Raw genomic sequence first — 19,783 nt, forward strand, 5'->3', positions numbered from 1 at the left:
TTTATTTGACAGAGAAAGACACAGCGAGAGAGGGAACACAAATGGGGAGTGGGAGAGGGAGAAGCAGACTCCCTGCCGAGCAGGGAGCCCAACGCGGGACTCGATCCCCGGACTCCAGGATCATGACCTGAGCCAAAGGCAGTCGCTTAACCAACTGAGCCACCCAGGCGCCCGACTTACTAGGTTTTTAAAACTGTAGCAATTGGGTTGTGTAGAAGAGATGAGGGATCCCTTTTCCTGAGTTCTGAAGGCTGCCTGGGTGCGGGAGAGGCCGTGGGGTATTGCTTTCTAATCAGCTTCTCACTGCCTTCGGGCATCTCCAGTGTTCTTTCTTCCTGGATGTCAGCGCCACTTCTGATAATTACTGCTTTCAGCTAAACAATAGTAGGCATTCACTTCCAAGGTAAAGAAATGACTTGGGTCATTCATAGGCTGCAGCTCTTCATAGTCACTCAAATTCAGTGTATTCTGATGGGCAGGGCCATTATGGAGTATTAATAGCTTGGCCATCTCCTGATGGCAGTGATTACTTCTTTAATGCCCTTGCCCCCCCCCACCCTGCCCCCGAAAAAAAATCCATACAGCAGAAACACCGTTTTTTCGTTTTCTGTTTTGTTGTTGTTGTTGTTTTAAACACAGAGATAATATAAAAGGAGAAGCAGAGTGAGTTAAACATTTTTGAAAATTTCCAACTTCTTCAAAACAAAGTGTTTTAAAGACAGGTATATTTGAAGTCACGTCCCAGAGTGACACAAAGCATATTTTAGAAAATGCCTTGGAAAAGATGTCTCATGCATTTTAAAGAGAGATGGTTTGATTGTTAAATGTATTTTTCTCTAGGTAAGTACACTGGTCATTTAAAAGTGTTAAGTATAGACTGTGTCAACATGATCACTTTTGGTTTTGCTGTGTGTGGTACAAACTGAGAAAGATAGCGTCTGATGCAAAAAAAGTAAATTCTACTCTTTCTAGTCTATTTGGTATAATAAAATGACTACTGAAGAAGAAGTGAGGACACTAATCTTGGCTCTACCATCGCTTTACTGGGTGACTTTGGGGAAAATTTAACCCTGGGACCTACCTCATTACCTCATCTAGAAAATGATGGGATAGGTTTAAATCCCTGGGTTGGGTATCATTCTAAAGTTTATGCTTCAATAAATATGGCTTTATCTAAAATATACTTGGTCATTATGGTTAATGGTAAGTTATGGCGTAAGAAGTTTTGTTGCTGTTTTTTGGTGCATTAAAAACAGAACAAGAAACCAAACAAAAATAAACCTTATTCTCCTGTTTTGTGTCTCCCAATCCAGTCACTTCTTTCTGTGCATTGGAAATGAATGTTGGGATAAGGAGCATGAAAGAAAGTGTAGCTCTTTTAGAGAGGATCTTGTAAGAAAATAAAAGAAACATGACTGAATCTTAGCATCAAAGGACTTGCGGAAAGCAGACTTTGGGCCATGAAAGTGTCTCTAGAAGGGTCAGAACAGGAGACAGACTGATGAGTATAGCAACAGGACTCTTGATGTGGTGGGGTACAGAAAGTAGAGATTGGACCACATAGTTAAATGAGTTCAGAGAAACATCCTAGTTCAAAATAAATTTACTTTGAGATGGTTGAGGAAGAGGTATGGATGACAAAGGAGTGTTAAGGAAAATGCACATTTTCAAATGCACTGGCCCAGAGGGAAGCTTAGAATTTCTGCCCCTTATAGTTGAAAAATAAAAGCAAGTGATGAAAGACATTGGCAAGGCAGGGGTTTTTAAATGACGTTCTATTCTTTGTCATTGAAGTATAAATTAAATATGGTTATATCATTGGAATAAGTCCCAGTTTTGATGAAAGGCTGTAAAACTAAACTAAAATAAACAAAGAAGTAGGTCAAGAGTCACCAGGAAAGCATGGCTGTTTCTTTCAGTAAGGCTTTCTAGAGCGTTCGTTGCCCATAGAATTGAAAAGTGCGGGGCGCCTGGGTGGCTCAGTCGTTAAGCGTCTGCCTTCAGCTCAGGTAATGATCCCAGGGTCCTGGGATCGAGCCCCGCATCGGGCTCCCTGCTCGGCGGGAAGCCTGCTTCTCCCTCTCCCACTCCCCCTGCTTGTGTTCCCTCTCTCGTCGTGTCTCTCTCACTGTCAAATAAATAAATTAAAAAAAAAAAAAAAAAAAAAAAACGAAAAAATTTTTTTTGGAACCATTAGGTGTTGTTTTTGAGAAATCCTAGAACAGTGGTTTTCAAAGTCTGGTCCTGGAACACTGGGGGGTCTCCAGACTGTTTTAGGGGTCCAGGAGATAACAACTGTTTTCATAACACAAAGACGTTATTGACCTTTTTCAATCTCATTCTCTCATGAAAACACAGTGGAGTTTCCCAGAGACTACATGATGTGCAGTATCACAAAAGATTGAATGCAGAAGCAGATGTGAGAATCCAGATGTCTTCTATTAAGCCAGACATTAAAGACAGTTTCAAAAAATGTAAAACAATGCTACTCCTCTCACTACTTTTTTTTTTTTTTTTTGGTATGGAAAATAGGTGCCCCCCGCCCAAACAAAGTTATTTATGTTAAGATGTTGATTATTCTTATTAAATCATTTAATATTTTATTTTTTCTTTCCAATTTTAATAGCCAGTAGTGTACCTCTCAAAAGATATAACCTCTAAAAGCAAAAGCTCTTTGGGAGTCCTTGAAAATTTTTAAGTGTATAAAGGAGTCCTGAGACCAGAATGTTCAAGAATGGCTGTCCTAGAGGTTAAGTAATTTTTCTGAACCTTAGAAGAGGGCAAAGGTGACCTTATTAAACTATGGGAGGGGCAGTTATTTATAGTAAGCAGGTTTACATGTTAACAGTGATACTGAATTGTGCTTGCTCTTCATGGTTACCCAGGAGGCATTTCGGGGGGAATTCTTACTTGGTAACTCAGACCACACAAAGCAGTCAAGGCTATTGGTATTCTTCCCATTCTATAGATAGGAAAAGTCAAGGTTAGAGAAGTCAAATGGTTTTCCACAATCATAGGGATAGTTAAGTAGAACCTGAATCATTTGGTACCTGGTCCCATATAGCTGCCTGTCATTTCTCTGCATTGGTCCTAGGATGAATCATCAATCAGCTTGTTGTCTTCTAGCAGACCACAGTCTAATGTATGGCACCGTCCACCTCCTGTGAAGAACAAATTGCGTCAGATCAATTTGACATTCTCTGTGACAAAATAAATAAGAGGCATGAATGATAACACTGCGTGTGAAATTCACTGACTGGGGGGAAAATATCACAGAAAAATAGGATAAAATATACCTGGGGAAAATAAAACCCCACTTTTTATAAACACAGCATAAGAACATGTGAGCAAGAAGAAAAAGAAGGGACATTCCACGAAGGCCCGTAAGGGTCTGTTAAGTTACTATTTGCCGATAATGTTAGCGCCCAGGAAAAAAAAAAAAAAAGGCATGGTTCTGTGGTTAGAGCTGTAAAAGGTGAGAAATGTGAGCGTGTCTATAGAGTGGCCCTGGGGTGATTGGCACATGGGATTCTGGAGGGCAAGTAAGGAAGAAAAGCAATTGTTTGCCAGTAAGTCAGGAGAGGGTAATTGGTAGTTGCCTATGGTACAAACTGCACGTTTCTTTGATTTTAGCACCATTTGTTGGCTTGGGCCTTTTGGAAATGTAAAAAATTTCTTCTCTGCACTTCATTATGTCTAACAGATGTTACTTTATGGTCTTGAACCCAATTTGCAGAATGAATGTGGTATCAGATAACGTACCTCTAGAAACAGAAGAGAGGAACCAGTTAACTGGCTTCTTACCAGGACAGTTTTAAGAAGGGCTACACTTTTAGCCATTGCCTGTCTGGAGTTCAAAAGTAGAGTATATTCTAAGAAAAGAAGTGACACAACGCGTTTATTGATGTAAACTGTAATTTAAAAAATGTTCAGCTACATTTTTAGAGAAAATGTAACATCCATGGCGTGCTAAGGAGGGTAGTCTACCACTGAATGCTTGCCTCCTCCCTCCTCCCCATGCTCTAATGTTTAAAAAAGAAAATGTTTTCTTCCAACATTTACCAATGATCCAAAAAAGAAAAAAAAATCCTCCATTCCAAGACTCCGTATCATCGGGTTATTATAAAAAACCTATTCAACTTTGAATCTTATTAAAGTAAAAATATTGAGTCTATTCATTAGCACTAGGCGATTAGATTTTTGCTTTATGCCTGTTTTGAAAGCCCGGCTTGATATAGAAGGTATATTTACGTAGCAGTGTTGTTGCTCAATGCCCTTGCGTTTTTCTGCACATGCTATCTTAATGGAAATTTACTGGAAAATTCTTGCCAGAATAAACACATTCCTTCAGAAGTGAAAAGCTTAATGTACTTTTAGTTCAACTGCACCTCTTTTCTGTGAGCAGATAAACCAAATTATTTGGCATTAGTCATTACACTTCACACATTCCACAGTACTTATTGTGGTCTCCCACGGAACTAGGGGTTGTGGGAGATAGGAATTAGGGCTACGGCAGTCTTATAATGAGAGAGAAGGCAAAAACAAGGATGGGGCATCTATGTATTTGACATGAAATAAAAATGAATCTGGTAGGCATTCTGTCAATTAGCTTTAACTATCCTGGTAAAGCAGGATTAAGGAATAAGAACGTGTGGATAGGGGCGCCTGGGTGGCTCAGTTAGTTAAGCGGCTGTTCGGCTCAGGTCATGATCCTGGGGTCTTGGGATCAAGCCCCACACGTCCAGTTCCCTGCTCAGTGGAGAGCCTGCTTCTCCCTCTCCGTCTGCCTGCCACTCTGCCTACTTGTGCTCTCTCTCTCTCTCTCTGTCAAATAAATAAATAAAATCTTAAAAAAAACGTATGGATAGGTTGAGCTGCTGATCACAGGAATAAAAATAGAACTTATGTTTTTGTTTTTAAGAGAGAGATAGCTTTCCCATTCACATTTAAATTTAAGAATCAGGAGTGTAAACTCTAAAATGACAACACTGAAGGTGAGGCCTGTGGGGCAAGGGCAAGGGACCAGGATGGGATACAGGGATGTAAACAGGACGGTTGGGGCAGGGAAGGAGGAAGTGCCCCTGAATTAAGGGATGGGGGAGGCAAACAATGGACAATGGAGACTGGAGGAAAGAGAAGCACACAAATATGTCTAGACTTCCTCCTGCTGGCCCTACTCCTAACGCCCACCTATCACCACGCCAGACTTGCTACTGGGGAGATATTATAGCGATTGTTCATTCATGCAACCTGCATTATTGAAGTACATAATCAGGGCAGAGAGAACCATCTTCAAGGGAATAAAACTGCCCTGTTAGCATATTACAGTTAAGTAGTCAGTTATATTTATTTGTAGCAATAGGCAATTAAGTGTTTTGACTTTTTCTAAGAAACCAGTTGGAATTAAACTGCTAGGTAGAATTGACCAGAATTTAGTGACCCTCTCCTTTATGCAGTATTAAATCCTACTGTTTTAAATAATTATGGGAAAGGCCAGTTTAAATGTGAAATGTTCACATACTATTAAAGAATGTTGTTTTATGGTATTTTTTTATTTTCATATGTGTAGTAAGAAAACCAATGCAGCAGAGTATTACTTCCTAACATCCTCCTGGGAGATAAAAGAGCAATTTGAAATTAGAATAACAAAACACTAGTTCCTCAATTACTGTCCCCACTCAAATTATATATATATATATATATATATATATATACTTTTTTTTTTTTTAATATTTATTTGAGAGAGAGCATGAGCAGGGAGGGCAGAGAGGGAGAAGTATCTTATTTATTGATTGCAGATATTTGCTATATAAGGGATGACTGAGTTTTGTTTGTAGGTATAAATGACAAAAAGGGAATACTGTATAAAAAATCTCAATTAACTAATGACCTCTAATCAAGATTTAACCTGTTGCTTTCTAAGAACAGTTTCAGGTTTAAAGAAGTCTTAAAATAATTTACATGAAATGGAAAGGAAAAATGGTTTATCACATTGCTATTGGTTTTTTTTGCCAGTGAAACTTTTTGTTCGTTCTACAGGCATATTATAATTACTGGTATCTCAAGGTAAATAGCTTCAAAATACAGATCTCTTTGGTTTTGTGAAGGGGAACTTGCGGAGTTTCCAAATTGTTCAGTCAGTACTCTGATGTCTTAGAATTTGTACTACTTCCTCGTGTATTAAAATGAACTGTGTTTTCTTTTGAATTTATAGCCGCAAATATGGCCAGTACACTATGAACCAGGAAATCACCAAAGTTCCCGAAAAGCCTCCATTTGACCGATCAAGTTCTCAGGATTCTCTGGATGAACTATCAATGGAGGACTATTGGACGGAACTAGAAAATATCAAGAAATCTAGTGAGAACAGACAAGATCAAGAGGTGGTGGTTGTCAAAGAGCCTGATGGTAAAAACTAAATAAGTAAAACTTCTGTGTGTTTGTGTACGTATTTCTGGGGGATGACTACATGGGAATGATGGGGACATCAGCAGCAGCAAGAATTAAAGATAGGACAACCCAACTAAGATCGTGTTAGTTGGCCTTTCAGCTTGAAAATTACTTGTTTGTTGCAGATTTATGGATGTGGCTGCCACATTAAGTAGCATGAGGAAAATCACTTCGTCTGAGAGATGGCTAGAATCTTGTTGGCTAGGCTTACTGTATCACAGACCCCTAGGATTTGACTTGGTCTTTGAAGTGATCTAACCTTCCCTCTGTGTGGTATTCTAGCCACATGGTCGATTGTTCTCTAGTGAGTATAGATGCTGCTGGAAAGCTCACTACTTTGCAGTGATGCTGTTTTTCCATTGGTCAGTTAGCTTGAGTTGTCTTGATGTTCTTCATTTTATTGATTCACGATCTGCCGTCCTCTACCTTGGACATACTTTTTGCCTTTTGGAAGAACAGAACAAGCCTATTTTATGTTTACGGGATAACCTTTCAAATGTTTGAGGATGCTCATCTTGTTCCTCACCAAGTCCTTCCAGAAGGAAAAAAAAGATTTACATACCAGCCCTTCTGGTGGTTTTCGGACCTCTCTCAGTCCTGGTCATCTTGTATACCTAATTGGATATAATGCTGCAGGTTTAGCCAGCTAGCCTGGGGGTATAGATTTGGACAGTGTATGGCATTAGCGTTTTCAGCCTCCATATTTGCTTCTTTCTTCTATTTGGTCCATAATTTGTCTCCAGTTTCTTTCCACCTATATTTCCCACAATCTCTACTACTGTATTTGATATTATAGAAGAAACATATAAAACACTTTTTCCCCTCAAAATTCATACGGTTTCTTTCAGTCTCGTAATTCAAGAAGTCACCAAGTTTTTGATGACCAATTCTGGCATCTATTATATTAGCTTTCTTTCTTTCTTTTTTTTTTTTTTTTTATTAAAAAAGCATTTAAAAACAATTTTTATTTTAAGTAGGCTCCACGCTCAGCATGGGGCTTGAACTCACAACCCCGAGATCAAGGGTTGCCTGCTTTACTAACTGGGCCAGCCAGGCATCCCATTTTAACTTTTTTTCCCTGCCTTGTGCCACCCATATGTTTGTAAGTATGTTTTTGGGGTGTCAGTTGATCTGGATGCCAAAAAAATAAGAGTGCGTCCTGACCCACTAATAATGATCTCCTTTTCAGCAGAGGACTTCTTGAGTATATGACTTAGCACTGAGCTGTTAAACAGAATCCACATACATAGATTTTTCCCCTTGCTAAGGCATTTTTTGAAAAATCTACCAATAATACTTTAAAAGAGAAATTAGAGATTTTTCTTAATTTAACATTTCTTAGATTTGTAAAATTATAATCAAGTCATTCTTTTGTTTGGGTTTTCCTTTATTTTACTCTCATTCTTCCTCACTTTACCAGTAAAACTGAACTTACTTGAGAAAATCAGTGCATGGCCCAAACGTTCTGTCTCAGTGTTTCAAGATGGAAGCAGCATACCAGTGGTCTGCTGAATAAGGAGAAAATATTCCACAGAAAATAGCATTCAAGCCTGATACATAGATGTGTGTCATTTATCTATTTCATAATTTTCCAAGACTAAAATGAATTTAGAGATTGTTGTTCATAATGTGATTATCAAGAAGAATTGGGAATGTTCCTACATGCCCATGCTTTTTCTTTGACCTTAAATGGTTTGAGTTTTACCTCTGCTTTTTAATGGATCAAGTGATTCTGTATTCAAATCTTGTTTACTTTACCTATCATGTCAATATCTGCTTTCTTTCCCCTGGCAAATTGGTTTCATGCATGTATACTGAGTTCTACCTTAACAGCATTCATGATAATGGCTGACTTTTTTATGTCCGTAAACAGTTTTATTGCCCAGCATGCAGAATGCCTGGCACTACATTATGTTTCTTAAAACCGAGGGTATTAATACTAGATTCTTGCCCTCAAGGAGTTGATACAATGTGGAAGAATACACAGGTTATGGTAGAGCTCTGCAAAGCTCTTCCCATGTAATGTTCTCTCATGGTTAGGAGGAAGCCAGGACAGCTAAGCTTTAGGTTATAGATGAGAGAACAGAGTAGACTTGAGGCTGAGTGACTTGTCCAAAGTCAGGTGGCTATGAAGGTGGAGAAATGGAGTGTAGATGAAGGTCTTTTGGGTCTCAAGTCCTCGGTCTTTCATTTTCCTCTATAAACTTAGTGCTTGAAGGGAATCTATCCTCGTTATCTTTCTGTTTTTCTGTAATTTTCATAGATCTTACACAATATTTGCTTTACTATTCACTTTCTGCTTTCAGTATTCTGAATTGATTATTATGTAATTAGTTTCCCATAATCTCTCTGTCTATATTTTTGCTTAAAATAGTGTGCTTTTCTTTTTTAATTTGTAAAAAAACAAAACAAAACACAAGAATCTGATGTGCTTACTATGGGGATTAAAAACTTAATTTGAAATTGATTAGTTCCTGATGTCTGGATGCTCTTTACTTTTTTGCCATACTCCCATGTCAGCAACAGTGAACAGAGAAAACAAGCCTTTCCATCAATTAGTGTTGGACTCTGGGGCAGTGCTGACTTTAAGCCAAGAAACAGGGCTTTATTGGATATCTCCAGCATTGAGTTCCTTCTGTAACTTGATGGAAGTAAACTATCTTTTCATTGCTTGCTCCTCTCTAGAAAGGGGCCAGTACTATTTTGCCCTAGTTAATCTGCAGGGAAGTTATAGAGGTTAATCACATGTGAAGTCATTTAATTGAGTATATATGAAATGGACCTAAAATCTGATATCTTTGTGGCTGGAGTTGATGGCAGTTGTCCAAGTTTCAGATAATGATTCTTAGCACTGTGGTTTGATTTCGATAGAAGAATGTCAGTAAGTGTGTTTGAAAAGCTTAAAAAAGTGCAAGTTTTCATGTTTTGTGATTTTTAAACCCCATTTTTCTCTACTGTCTTTAGAGGGAGAACTGGAAGAAGAGTGGCTTAAGGAAGCTGGCTTGTCCAATCTCTTTGGAGAGTCTGCTGGAGATCCCCAAGAAAGTATGGTCTTTTTGTCAACACTGACCCGGACCCAGGCAGCTGCTGTTCAGAAACGGGTAGAGACGGTCTCCCAGACCTTGAGGAAAAAAAACAAACAGTACCAGATACCTGACGTCAGAGACATATTTGCTCAACAGAGAGAGTCAAAAGAAAAAGTAGGTTTTCTTTTTTGATGTTAAAGCAAAGGAATAATTGCTTTGAACTGGTTGGACCAATCCAGTTTAATTCAGATCATTAAAAACTTAACGAGCACTTGTATGCCAGGCACTAAAGCTCCATGCTGGCGGGGATCAAGAGAGACCCAGTCCCTGTCCTTCTAGAAGTTATACTGCTGGGGCAGAAAATTAAACGAGTTAAAATTCATTGCATAATCCTTGCATTAGTTGTCCTTGCAGTGTTAGGAATGGCCTGACCGCTCACACATGGGACTACCAATTGTTACTTATAGAAAAGTAGGCGGTAAGGGATTCTTCCTTATTTATTAACTCCTGCAGGAATATTTGCTTTTCCTGAGGCTCATCTGGGGATGAATTAAAGTGTAGGGAAGGGTGGTGAGGGAGCTAACTGCAGTATAATTAGAAAGCAGGAACCCTGAAACATGAAGTAACTTCCCCTTTGTGTCTAGTGCTTAACACAGTGCCTAGCACATAGAAGATTTGAGTAAATATTTGTCAAGATGATTAATTTATAATGGAAACTGTTGGAATTGGGCGGGGAGAGACTGGGACTGATGGATGAAGAGATAGCAGGGTAGGCATGGTGAAAGTGAGAGACCTCGGTGGCCTAGAACACCCCCTTGGTGGGCTGTTTGTTACTCATCCATGAGCACGTAAGGAGCTTGCACAAAAGGTAAATTAATATCACCTCTTCCTTTATCAGGAAAATCTTGCTTCTAAAAAAAAAAGTCAGCTGAACTAAATGATATTCTTCGGGTTAAAGTGGATTTACATTCTGGATTATTCTCAGGTGTACTGACTAGTCCTGGCCTAGAAGACCCAAGAGGGTTGTTGGAATGAGAACAAACAAAAGGAATCTTGAACAGTGATGATAGTAGTACTAATTACTGCCGCCACTGCTGAATGCTTACTGTGCTAACGACTTTGCTTGCCTTATTTCATTTAATCCCTACAGCCGTCCTGTGAGTGAGGTATTACCATTTCCATTCTATGGCTGAGGCTCATAGACTTTAAGTAACTTGCTCAATGTCCCATAGATAGTAAACCCAAATTTGTGTGACTTCGAAGTAGGTGCTTTTAACCACGATGTGTCCTACTGTATTTGGGTATCCATATATGATTCTGATATTAAGTAATCCGAACATGAGATTCTATTTATACTACAAATGAAGGGTAACAAAAATCATATGATTCTAAAAAAAGAAAGGTACCTTGAATTTAATCCAGAATGTCATGTAGAGGGTTTTTTTTCTTTTTGTAGACATTTTATTCTTCCGAGAAATCCTTAATAGCTTCAGATTGCTACTGTATTTGCATGGGCAATTGTGGATCAACTCCAGTCTATTTGATGGGAGTTTTGGGGTCACTGGATTGCTCCAGGCAGGTCTCTTGCTCCTGAGAGGCAGTTAAACACTTGCTTACCACCCAGTGGTTATTTGGGACAACCACTGGGGTTGAAGCGCAGGACTAGGTTTCCAGATGTAGGAAAATGAATGGTAAGGAAATACAGTATTATGACATTTCCTTCCCAATTAAAGAACCCTCGCTAAGGGAGTTAAGAGGAAGTAAAAAGGGGGAGGGTGAGAGAACTGGGTCTAAGCAAAATATCTACTGTGGGATTCGTGCCAGTCTCCAAGAGGATGTTGCTACTCAGGGCTAGAAGCAGCATTTTCCAGCAAATTCCCAGTAATATCTAAGCCACATGGTTTGATTCGAAGGTAATGGGTGGCTTGTATCATCTGATGGCACCATTAAGAGAGAAATAGCACAAGTAAATTAAAATCACGTTAACTTGCTTACACTGCGTGCCTTTAATTGGAACACTGCCACCCATTAGAAATATGTCCCCATTCCTCAAGGAAACATGGGCCAGCCATCTTCACTTGCAGTTCTTCTGTTCTCAAATAGGTACAAATTCAGCTCTTCCATTTTAAATGCTTCCTCACGAAGCCCTTGCTGACACTAGGAAATATAATACAGAAATGAATACCATCTGCACTGTTATCTTCACTTGCTAAGGAAAACGGTTCTGACCACATGCTTCAAAATATGTGTTCGTATGGAAGATTAGCATTGCTCACTGTGTTCATTGTGCTGTGGAGGGCTGGCCTTCCGCAGTCTTGTGGGTGAAGAAAGGAGGATGGTATTTGCTCTGTCCTGGTGGGGGGTTGAAGGAATGTCCCGACCCTCATACCGCTTTTGTGATTGAGTAGTCACTGTCCCGAGTACGTCTGCCTCTAAGAGGTGCCCTGGTGTCCTCTGTGTACCTGCCCTGGTGCTTTTCTAGACTCTTCTTAGACTGCAGGTGAAGGGGAGAGTCCTTCCCGGCCAACAGCATGAGGTGAAATGTAGGCTCTGTCATCCTTTCAAACACTTTATTTGAATGGAGATGAAAATCCAATAGAGTGATTATTTAAAAAATAATTATTTCAAGCAGACCTCTGTGTCTGATTGGTGTAGACTCCCCTTCCTGATTCCTGAATTCCTTCTGAAGACTGACTTGGAAGGACGAAGTATTGCCTAGCCACACTTACTGGTGAGGGGAGCCAGCCATGTCCTACTGTGTCTATAAACCCTTGGAGGACCACAGTGTTCAGGTGTCACTGCCCCAATCCCTTCGAAAAAGTTTCTTTGAATATCTGAGCTCATATTCCCTGCTTGGTAATTTAGTTTTAATTTATCTCACATTTATTACTGTGTTTTTTTTTTAATTTGAAGAATTTTTATTTTATTACCTACATGTCAACTTGTAATTTTGTTTTATTATAGCGTTATCAAAATATAATTCACATACCATCTAATTCACCCATTTAAAGTCTACAATTTAGCGATTTTTAGTATAGTCCCAGATTTATAACCATCACCTCAGTTTTAGCACATTTTCATTATTTCCCAAAGAAAGCCCGTTAGCAGTCTTTCCTGTATTCTCCTCCTCACCCCTAAGCAACTACTTATCTACTTTGTATCTCTCTATGACTTGCTTATTCTGGACATTTTATAGATGAGGAATCCTATTTTGTGACTGGTTCCTTTTACTCAGTATACCGTTTTCAGGGTTCATCCATGCTGTAGCCTGTATCAGTACTTAAGTTCTTTTTATTGCTGAATAATATTTTATTGTGTGGATAGACAACGTTTTGTTTATCTGCTCTGTTACTGGATATTACCAGTTTTTTGTAAGTTTGTCTTTATCCCTCAACTAAGTAGTGGTGTGCTTGATGGCAAGGACACTTTTTTTAAAAATAAAGATATGTTTATTAGAGTGTGGGGAGAAGGGCGGGGGGAGAGGGAGAGTGAGAATCCTCAAGCAGGCTCCCTGCTGAGCATGGAGCCTGACAGCCTGACGTGGGGCTCCATCCCAGGACCCTGAGATACAACCTGAACCAAAATGAAGAGTCAGTCCCTTAACCGACTGAGCCATCCAGACACCCCAGTGGCAAGGACACTCTTAATGTTTTTCATATTCCCTACAGGGCTTAGTATTGTGTCTTAGTATTGTGCCCCTAGGGGGCAATCTAATATTTGTTGGATGATTGCTTGTTGATTATAAATATAGTACATTTTTTTTCTGTGGTGGTTGTAATTCTGAGTGTGTTTCTTGTACTCTGAAGATTGGTAATGGGATTATTTACAGTACCATTTCTCTGGTTGTGAGTTGGAGATGACTCAATGGCCCACTTTCTATCTTTAGGCTCCAGATGGCATCAACTCACAGTCAGTCAGAACAGATGAAAACACACATCAAGGAAAAGATGGTACGTTGGACCTGTTCTCTTGTATTTTCCTATTTATTAGCATAACAAACAGATACAACCTTTTAAAACATTCACCTTCAATTCTAGTAAGCAAATTTTGTTAAAATGCTAATATAAAGTGCCCAAATAGATAATTACATAGGCTGGGAATATAGTGGGACTTTGATTTTTTTTTTTTTTTTGGATGTTTGTGTAGCTCTGTTCTGACATCTCTATGCATAGTCAGTTTTCCCAACTGTTTACCATGTTCTAGGTACTTTGTGAAGATGTTTACCTAATTTAATTTACTCAAGAACTCTACATAGTAGGTACTGTTCTGAACCCGTTTTACAGATGACAATACGGAGGTTTAGAGATAGGAAGTCCCTTTCCCAAGGCCATACAGCTAGTGAGTGGAGCTGAAGAATTTGGAGCTCCATTCTGAGATCATAAGTTCTTAATTCATAAATGGATTCCTCTTCAGAAAGTTTATAAAGGCTTAAAAAACAGTATTTTGGGGAATTCATTATAATTCTTTTCATACTTTTTCTCTTCTATACCATGGGTGAAAATAAGTATTAAGACTTCGTTAGCACTTAATCAGGAAAGAATTTGCAGCTTTTCCCCTTATTTGCAAAAAGAAAAAAAATATTCCAAATGAACCTTAAATATTTAATCCTTACTGTGTTATTTAAAAACTGTAACAGAGGTGGTCTGTGGTTGCCAGATACCAGCTCAGGGACTCGTCCTTGTTTTGTTTATGTTCTTCAGACCTGGCACCTGGAGTGCTCACACCATTAATAGTGTTGTATTGGGATTAGAGGTAGTAGGGAGGAGTGTCAGGCCGACTGTGGAGGACTGGGAAGTGTTTCCTGCCTTCTCATCACAATCGGATTAGTCCAAGATTACATGGGACATCTGGGAGGCTCGGAACATCAGTATCTCTATTTTTCCTTCCATACTGTTCTCAGAACTTCTATCCTGCACCCCTGCCTTTAGAAATAAGTAAATAAGTGTGTGCATGTCTGTGTATGGACACAGACATGTCTATATTTTCTATCAAAGCCCTTGCTATTATGTGGAGGTTTCTTTAGTTGTATGTATATTTTTATATCAGAATGAAATCACTGGATGTTTCCCCAGCTCTGCAGACCAGCAAACACTGAAGCGGCAAGCCAGCTGGAAGGGCTAGTACTGGCCTGCTAGAGAGCTAGGTCATCGAGAGAGACGGATGAACCTTTTGTGCCAATGTCCGTATGCTTTGGGGAAGGGTGCCTGGCAATTGCTAAATGAATACTGAGGAAAACATTGTCCTTGCTTGATGTTTTCCTCCCTTGCCAGAGGTGGCAGGCTCTATAAACAGAAATTCTGGAAGACAAGTTCCTTATAAGAGTACTTTCCAGGCTCGCTTGCAGCTGCCGAGTAAAACATGACAAACTTGCCTGATTTACATCTGCTTTTGCCCAAATGCTATGAGGCAGGCCTAGAGCCTCCGATCAGAATAATAAGACAATATGTGTAACAGCATCCGAGTCACTGAGTTTTTACCACTGCACCTGTTGTAGGCAAGGCCATATTCTTTCGATAGTCAGTGAATTAGCCAGTGCCATGTACATACTGAAAGGTTTAGAATGAAGGGCACAGAAAAACACTGTCTGGAGTTCAAAAATGGAGCTCATTCTGTTTGAAATCTGAAGGTGTGGATGACCTCGTCTATTTTAAATGTTTTCCTACACTTGGGTTTTTATGTATGTTCAATGCGAGATATTTATTCTAAATGAAAAAGTCACAGCAGTCTTAATGTTGCAAGGGTTATCACATTTCAAATTGATCAGCTAAGTATTATTCTTTTCATCAAATTATAAAACTCTATGTATGCGAATGGCCCATCGTTTTTATACATACACTTAGAACATTAATAATGCCCAAATAATTTTTAAAACTTTCATGTTGGTACGTATATTTACTTATTTCCTCTTGATTTCTTTGGAGGAGGGATAATTCTTTTTAAAAATAAGGGCACTTTGGGGGCGCCTGGGTGGCTCAGTTGGTTAAGCGACTGCCTTCGGCTCAGGTCATGATCCTGGAGTCCCGGGATCGAGTCCCGCATCGGGCTCCCTGCTCGGCGGGGAGTCTGCTTCTCCCTGTGACCTTCCCCCCTCTCATGTGCTCTCTCTCTCTCACTCTCTCAAATAAATGAATAAATAAAATTAAAAAAAAATAGATAAAAATAAAGGCACTTTGGAATATTTTGAACAGTTGAAAAACTTTAAGGAGTTGTGTAAAATATTTATAACCCAGAGCTATTGTTCACTTCAAAACCAAAGGAGAATAAAGAAATTATACTGTTTACACTTTAGGACTTTAAGAGTCAAAGGTTTATGTCAGAATTCTCTGTTAACTTTTCTCTATGAGAGTAGATCATTGATTCATAGATATTTTTATTAGCCAATTCACCATCCATTTCTTGTAACAATGCCTATTACCCCTGAAACAGTTTTTCCTACTGTCTACCTTAACTTGATCTACCATTTGAACTCTTAGGTTCTTATGCTCCAAGTTTTTTTTTTTTTTGCCACAGTTTGGAGGAAATTCATATATATTAAATATATTGTAACTTAATTATAATTTCTCAGTTTTGAAATCAACAGGAGATTTTTTTTTTCAGGGGTACAGGTCTGTGATTCATCAGTCTTATATCACACCCAGTGCTCGTTACAACACATACCCTCCCCAGTGTCCATCACCCAGTTACCCTATCCCTCCATCCCCCTCCCCTCCAGCAGCCAACACAGGACATTTTTTATGTGGGGCAGTGGTGATATGGGTGTGTTGAGGGAAAAAAAAGAATAGTTTTAAAATTCTTGTCCATAAACACTCTGCTTCTGGAAAGGTAGCTTCTAATTTAAGAAAATGGCTAATCATTTTTTTTCGCCCCTCTCAGAATGGTTTCCTAGGAAACCAACATACATACTCACAGTAAAACATAAAACAATGGAAGCCAGTGGGAAAGGAAAAACTAAAACTGTGCTCTGACGTTTAATACTTTAAAAATTGATTGTAAAACGGTTTAGTTATTCTAATTAAAAAATTTGTCACAGGCTCTTGGAATAGCAACATAAATAGTATATAAATGTGCCGTAGATGGCAGCAGATAATTACCATCAAGGAGCTTCAAATTCATTCTTAATTTTGGAATTGGCATTGGTCAGTGTTTACTTATTATTTTAACTGGGAGATACTACCTAGCCACTGATGTAGTTTGCAGGGCCCAGTCCAAACTGAAAATGTGGGACTTCTTGTTGAGATTCCAAGGTGGCAATAGCAAAGCGTTAAACCCAGAAGGAGGTCCTTCTGAACGCAGAGGCCCGTGACAGCACAGGTCATGTGCCCAGAGGCCCGCCCTGCTTATCAAACAGAAGTAATGAGGCTAGAGTTGTATTTATTCCTAATTTTCTATTGGGTGAAACAAAAACATATTTTTTTAATTTAAATGACTATAAACATATTTTTCTGAAGGCAGCAGTGTTAATAACACATGTATAGATATGGCATGCCTTTATTAAATTTTTAAATTAACTTTACCTTCTATCACCTTGTTGTGTTAGTATAGAAGCATGCAAATGCACTACGTAAGTTTATTTTGTAATACATAGCTGCTCACCATGACTTAAAAATCTGCACTGAGAAAAAAACAGTAATCCTGTCATTGGTTCCAAGGTTTCTCTAATGTGAGTTGTGTTTAAACCAAAAACTTACCGAATTATGTCAGTTAGAACTATTTTCTTCAAAACTTTAAAGCTAGTGTTTTCAGCAAAGAAGCTTGCCAATGTTAATTCTTTCCTAGAAGGTTAACAACAGACAGACAAAAAACAATATTAAACTAATTATATAGCCTTAAAATGTTGATGTAAATTTCCAGAATTTATTTGACTAGGTTTATAGTTGTGAGAACCTTAATAGTCTTTGATATAATTGGGTACAAAACCTATTGGTTCCTGTACCAGGTACTTCCACACCTGACTCCCACTGTGGCAAGTTTTTGGCACTAACTCTTATTTTGGAATTCTTCCTCTGATAGGTAGATGACATTCCAGAAAGGAAATGCAGGGTGTGGAAGAGGTCTGTTCCAGTAATCTGTTTCACTCTGAGAAACTGAAATGGTGTATCACTAATTTCCCCCACTTTTTTTTTTTTTTTTTGCTTTTGCTTTTAATCTCCCATTGTAAAATCAAACGACAATTAAGTTTACTAAATTTTTGTGAGGTTTCTCATTCAGAGTTTGAGATCATCTATCAATGTTGGATGTGTCAACCCAGTCTAAGAATTGTGACCTCAGAGAAAGATTCCACAATTGAACTATGGATTCTAGTCTCCACCTTCCCTCCTATACCCTCCATCCACCATTGGTAGGATTCTTGGAGTAAACTTTTTAAAGTATCCACTAATTACTGACTATAGTAAATAGTATTTTTCCCAAAGGTTTTTATGTAGTTGATGTAAAGAAGTAAAAAAAAGAAAGAAAATATATTAATTGAACCTTCTGGTTTTTTTCCCCAGACCAGGCATCTAGCCTACTTGTTGGTGAAAAAGAGCTCATTCCACTGGTTCCTGAGGAGGCACCTGCCTCTGAAACAGATATCAACCTGGAGGTATCGTTTGCAGAGCAAGCAGTCAATCAGAAAGAGAGCTCCAAGGAGAAGGCCCCGAAGAGCAAAGACAGTGATGCTTCGTTACCTGTACGTAGTGTACTATTCAGATTTCACTAAAAGAGAAGAATGTATTTTTCAACAGCTTTTTATTTTGGAAATTTCAGATCAGGCAAACAGACAGAAGAGAAGCTGGAAGAAGAGTATAGCAAACACCCCTGCAGGATTAATGTAGACCCATTTAACAGTTAACATTTTGCAGCCTTTGCTTTTCCTCTTTCTACATCTCTCTGTTTATATGTTGTGCTATCAGCTATGAACTCACTTTTTTTTAAATTTAAAGATTGATTTATTTATTAGAGTGTGGGGAGGGGGACAGAGAGAGAGAGACTCTCAAGCAGACTCCCCACTGAGCACAGAGCTGCCCAGCGGGGGCTCCATCTCCCAACCCTGAGATCATGACGTGAGCTGAAATCAAAAGTTGGACACTCAACTGACTAAGCCACCCAGGGACCCCTCACTTTTTTTTTTTTAAGTAAGCCCTATGCCCAACATGGTTTTGAACTCAATGACCCCGAGATCAAGAGTCCCATAGTCTACCCGCTGAGCCAGGCAGGCGCCACCCCCCCCAACTTTTTTTTTTTTTTTAGCTTAACAAAGGCATACAAACACAGCTATAATACTTAAGAAATTGAACACTGAAGCAGTAATTATATTTAACATATGGTCATATTAAGATGTTCCCAACTGTCACGATATTGTCGTTTATATCTTCCGCCTTCTTCACCCCCATCTGGAATTCTGGGGTCCAATGTTGTATTTGATGTCATATCTTTTTGGTTTCCTTGAATCTAAATCATGTCCCCTGTTTTTTCTTTAATATTTTTGAAGTGTGAAAATCAAATTTCTGACTTTGTTCCTCATGACTGGATTCAAGTTAAATGTTTTTGGCCAAACTACTGCTTAGATGAGGTTTATGCCTCTGATTGCATCATCAGAAGAGAGGCATGGCATCACATGGTCCCTTTATTGGTGATGGAAGTTTGACTCCTTCATTAAGGAGATGTTCACCACATCTCCCTCTTACGAAGATACCTTTTCCTATGTGCAGTTAATACTAATTTGTGATCCTTGGGACTGGGTGAATATTCTGTTTGTCAGTAACAACCATTGCCCACCAGTGTCACCGTACATTTGTGATCCTTGCCTGAAACGGTAATTAAACTAGTGTTTGAGAAATGGTGATTTTCTGATTTTTTTATTCCTTCTATTATGACTGGTTGGCAGTCTTCTGTAATACTTGCCCTCCCTTTTCTCTTTTTGTTTTTGAATATCGCTATGGACGGAGGGCTTCCTTTTTTCAATGTTTTATAAATCATTATTATTTTTCTTTCAAATTTGCCTAAATTTGACCCCTGGGAGCCCTCCAGGCTGGTTCCTGTGTCATTTTAACACGCTGTCATTCTTTGACTTCTTTGCTTTCTTGTATGTTCCAGGCTCACTTTATACTTTTCTTCTCTCTGACTTGAAAGAATCCATTTCTTCAAGGAGCCCTGATTTCTTTTCGTAGCAAATGCCTCCATGTACTGAGTGTTCTTGTTACTACTGAATATGTCTTACATTTTTAAAAAAAATACATGTATTTATTTATTTTTGTAGAAATTCACACCCTAAAAAAGCTAAAAGGAATTGTGTAATGAACTTCCCAGTACTTCCCCACTTGCCCCAA

At 38.8% G+C, this 19,783-nt stretch overlaps 1 protein-coding gene across 1 annotated transcript in view; it reads left to right on the plus strand.

Annotated features, from left to right (window-relative positions):
* The window catches only part of ARHGAP18 (Rho GTPase activating protein 18), a 122,797-nt gene that overhangs the window by 59,136 nt on the left and 43,878 nt on the right, over positions 1-19,783 (plus strand). Inside the window, exons 2-5 of the mRNA XM_021693301.2 lie at positions 6,215-6,408; positions 9,415-9,650; positions 13,363-13,426; positions 17,966-18,144. Coding sequence (XP_021548976.1) covers positions 6,215-6,408; positions 9,415-9,650; positions 13,363-13,426; positions 17,966-18,144 — 673 coding nt within the window. The remainder of the gene's footprint in view (positions 1-6,214; positions 6,409-9,414; positions 9,651-13,362; positions 13,427-17,965; positions 18,145-19,783) is intronic.

This window comes from Neomonachus schauinslandi, chromosome 8, assembly GCF_002201575.2.
Source record: "Neomonachus schauinslandi chromosome 8, ASM220157v2, whole genome shotgun sequence".
Classification (NCBI taxonomy): Eukaryota; Metazoa; Chordata; class Mammalia; order Carnivora; family Phocidae; genus Neomonachus; species Neomonachus schauinslandi.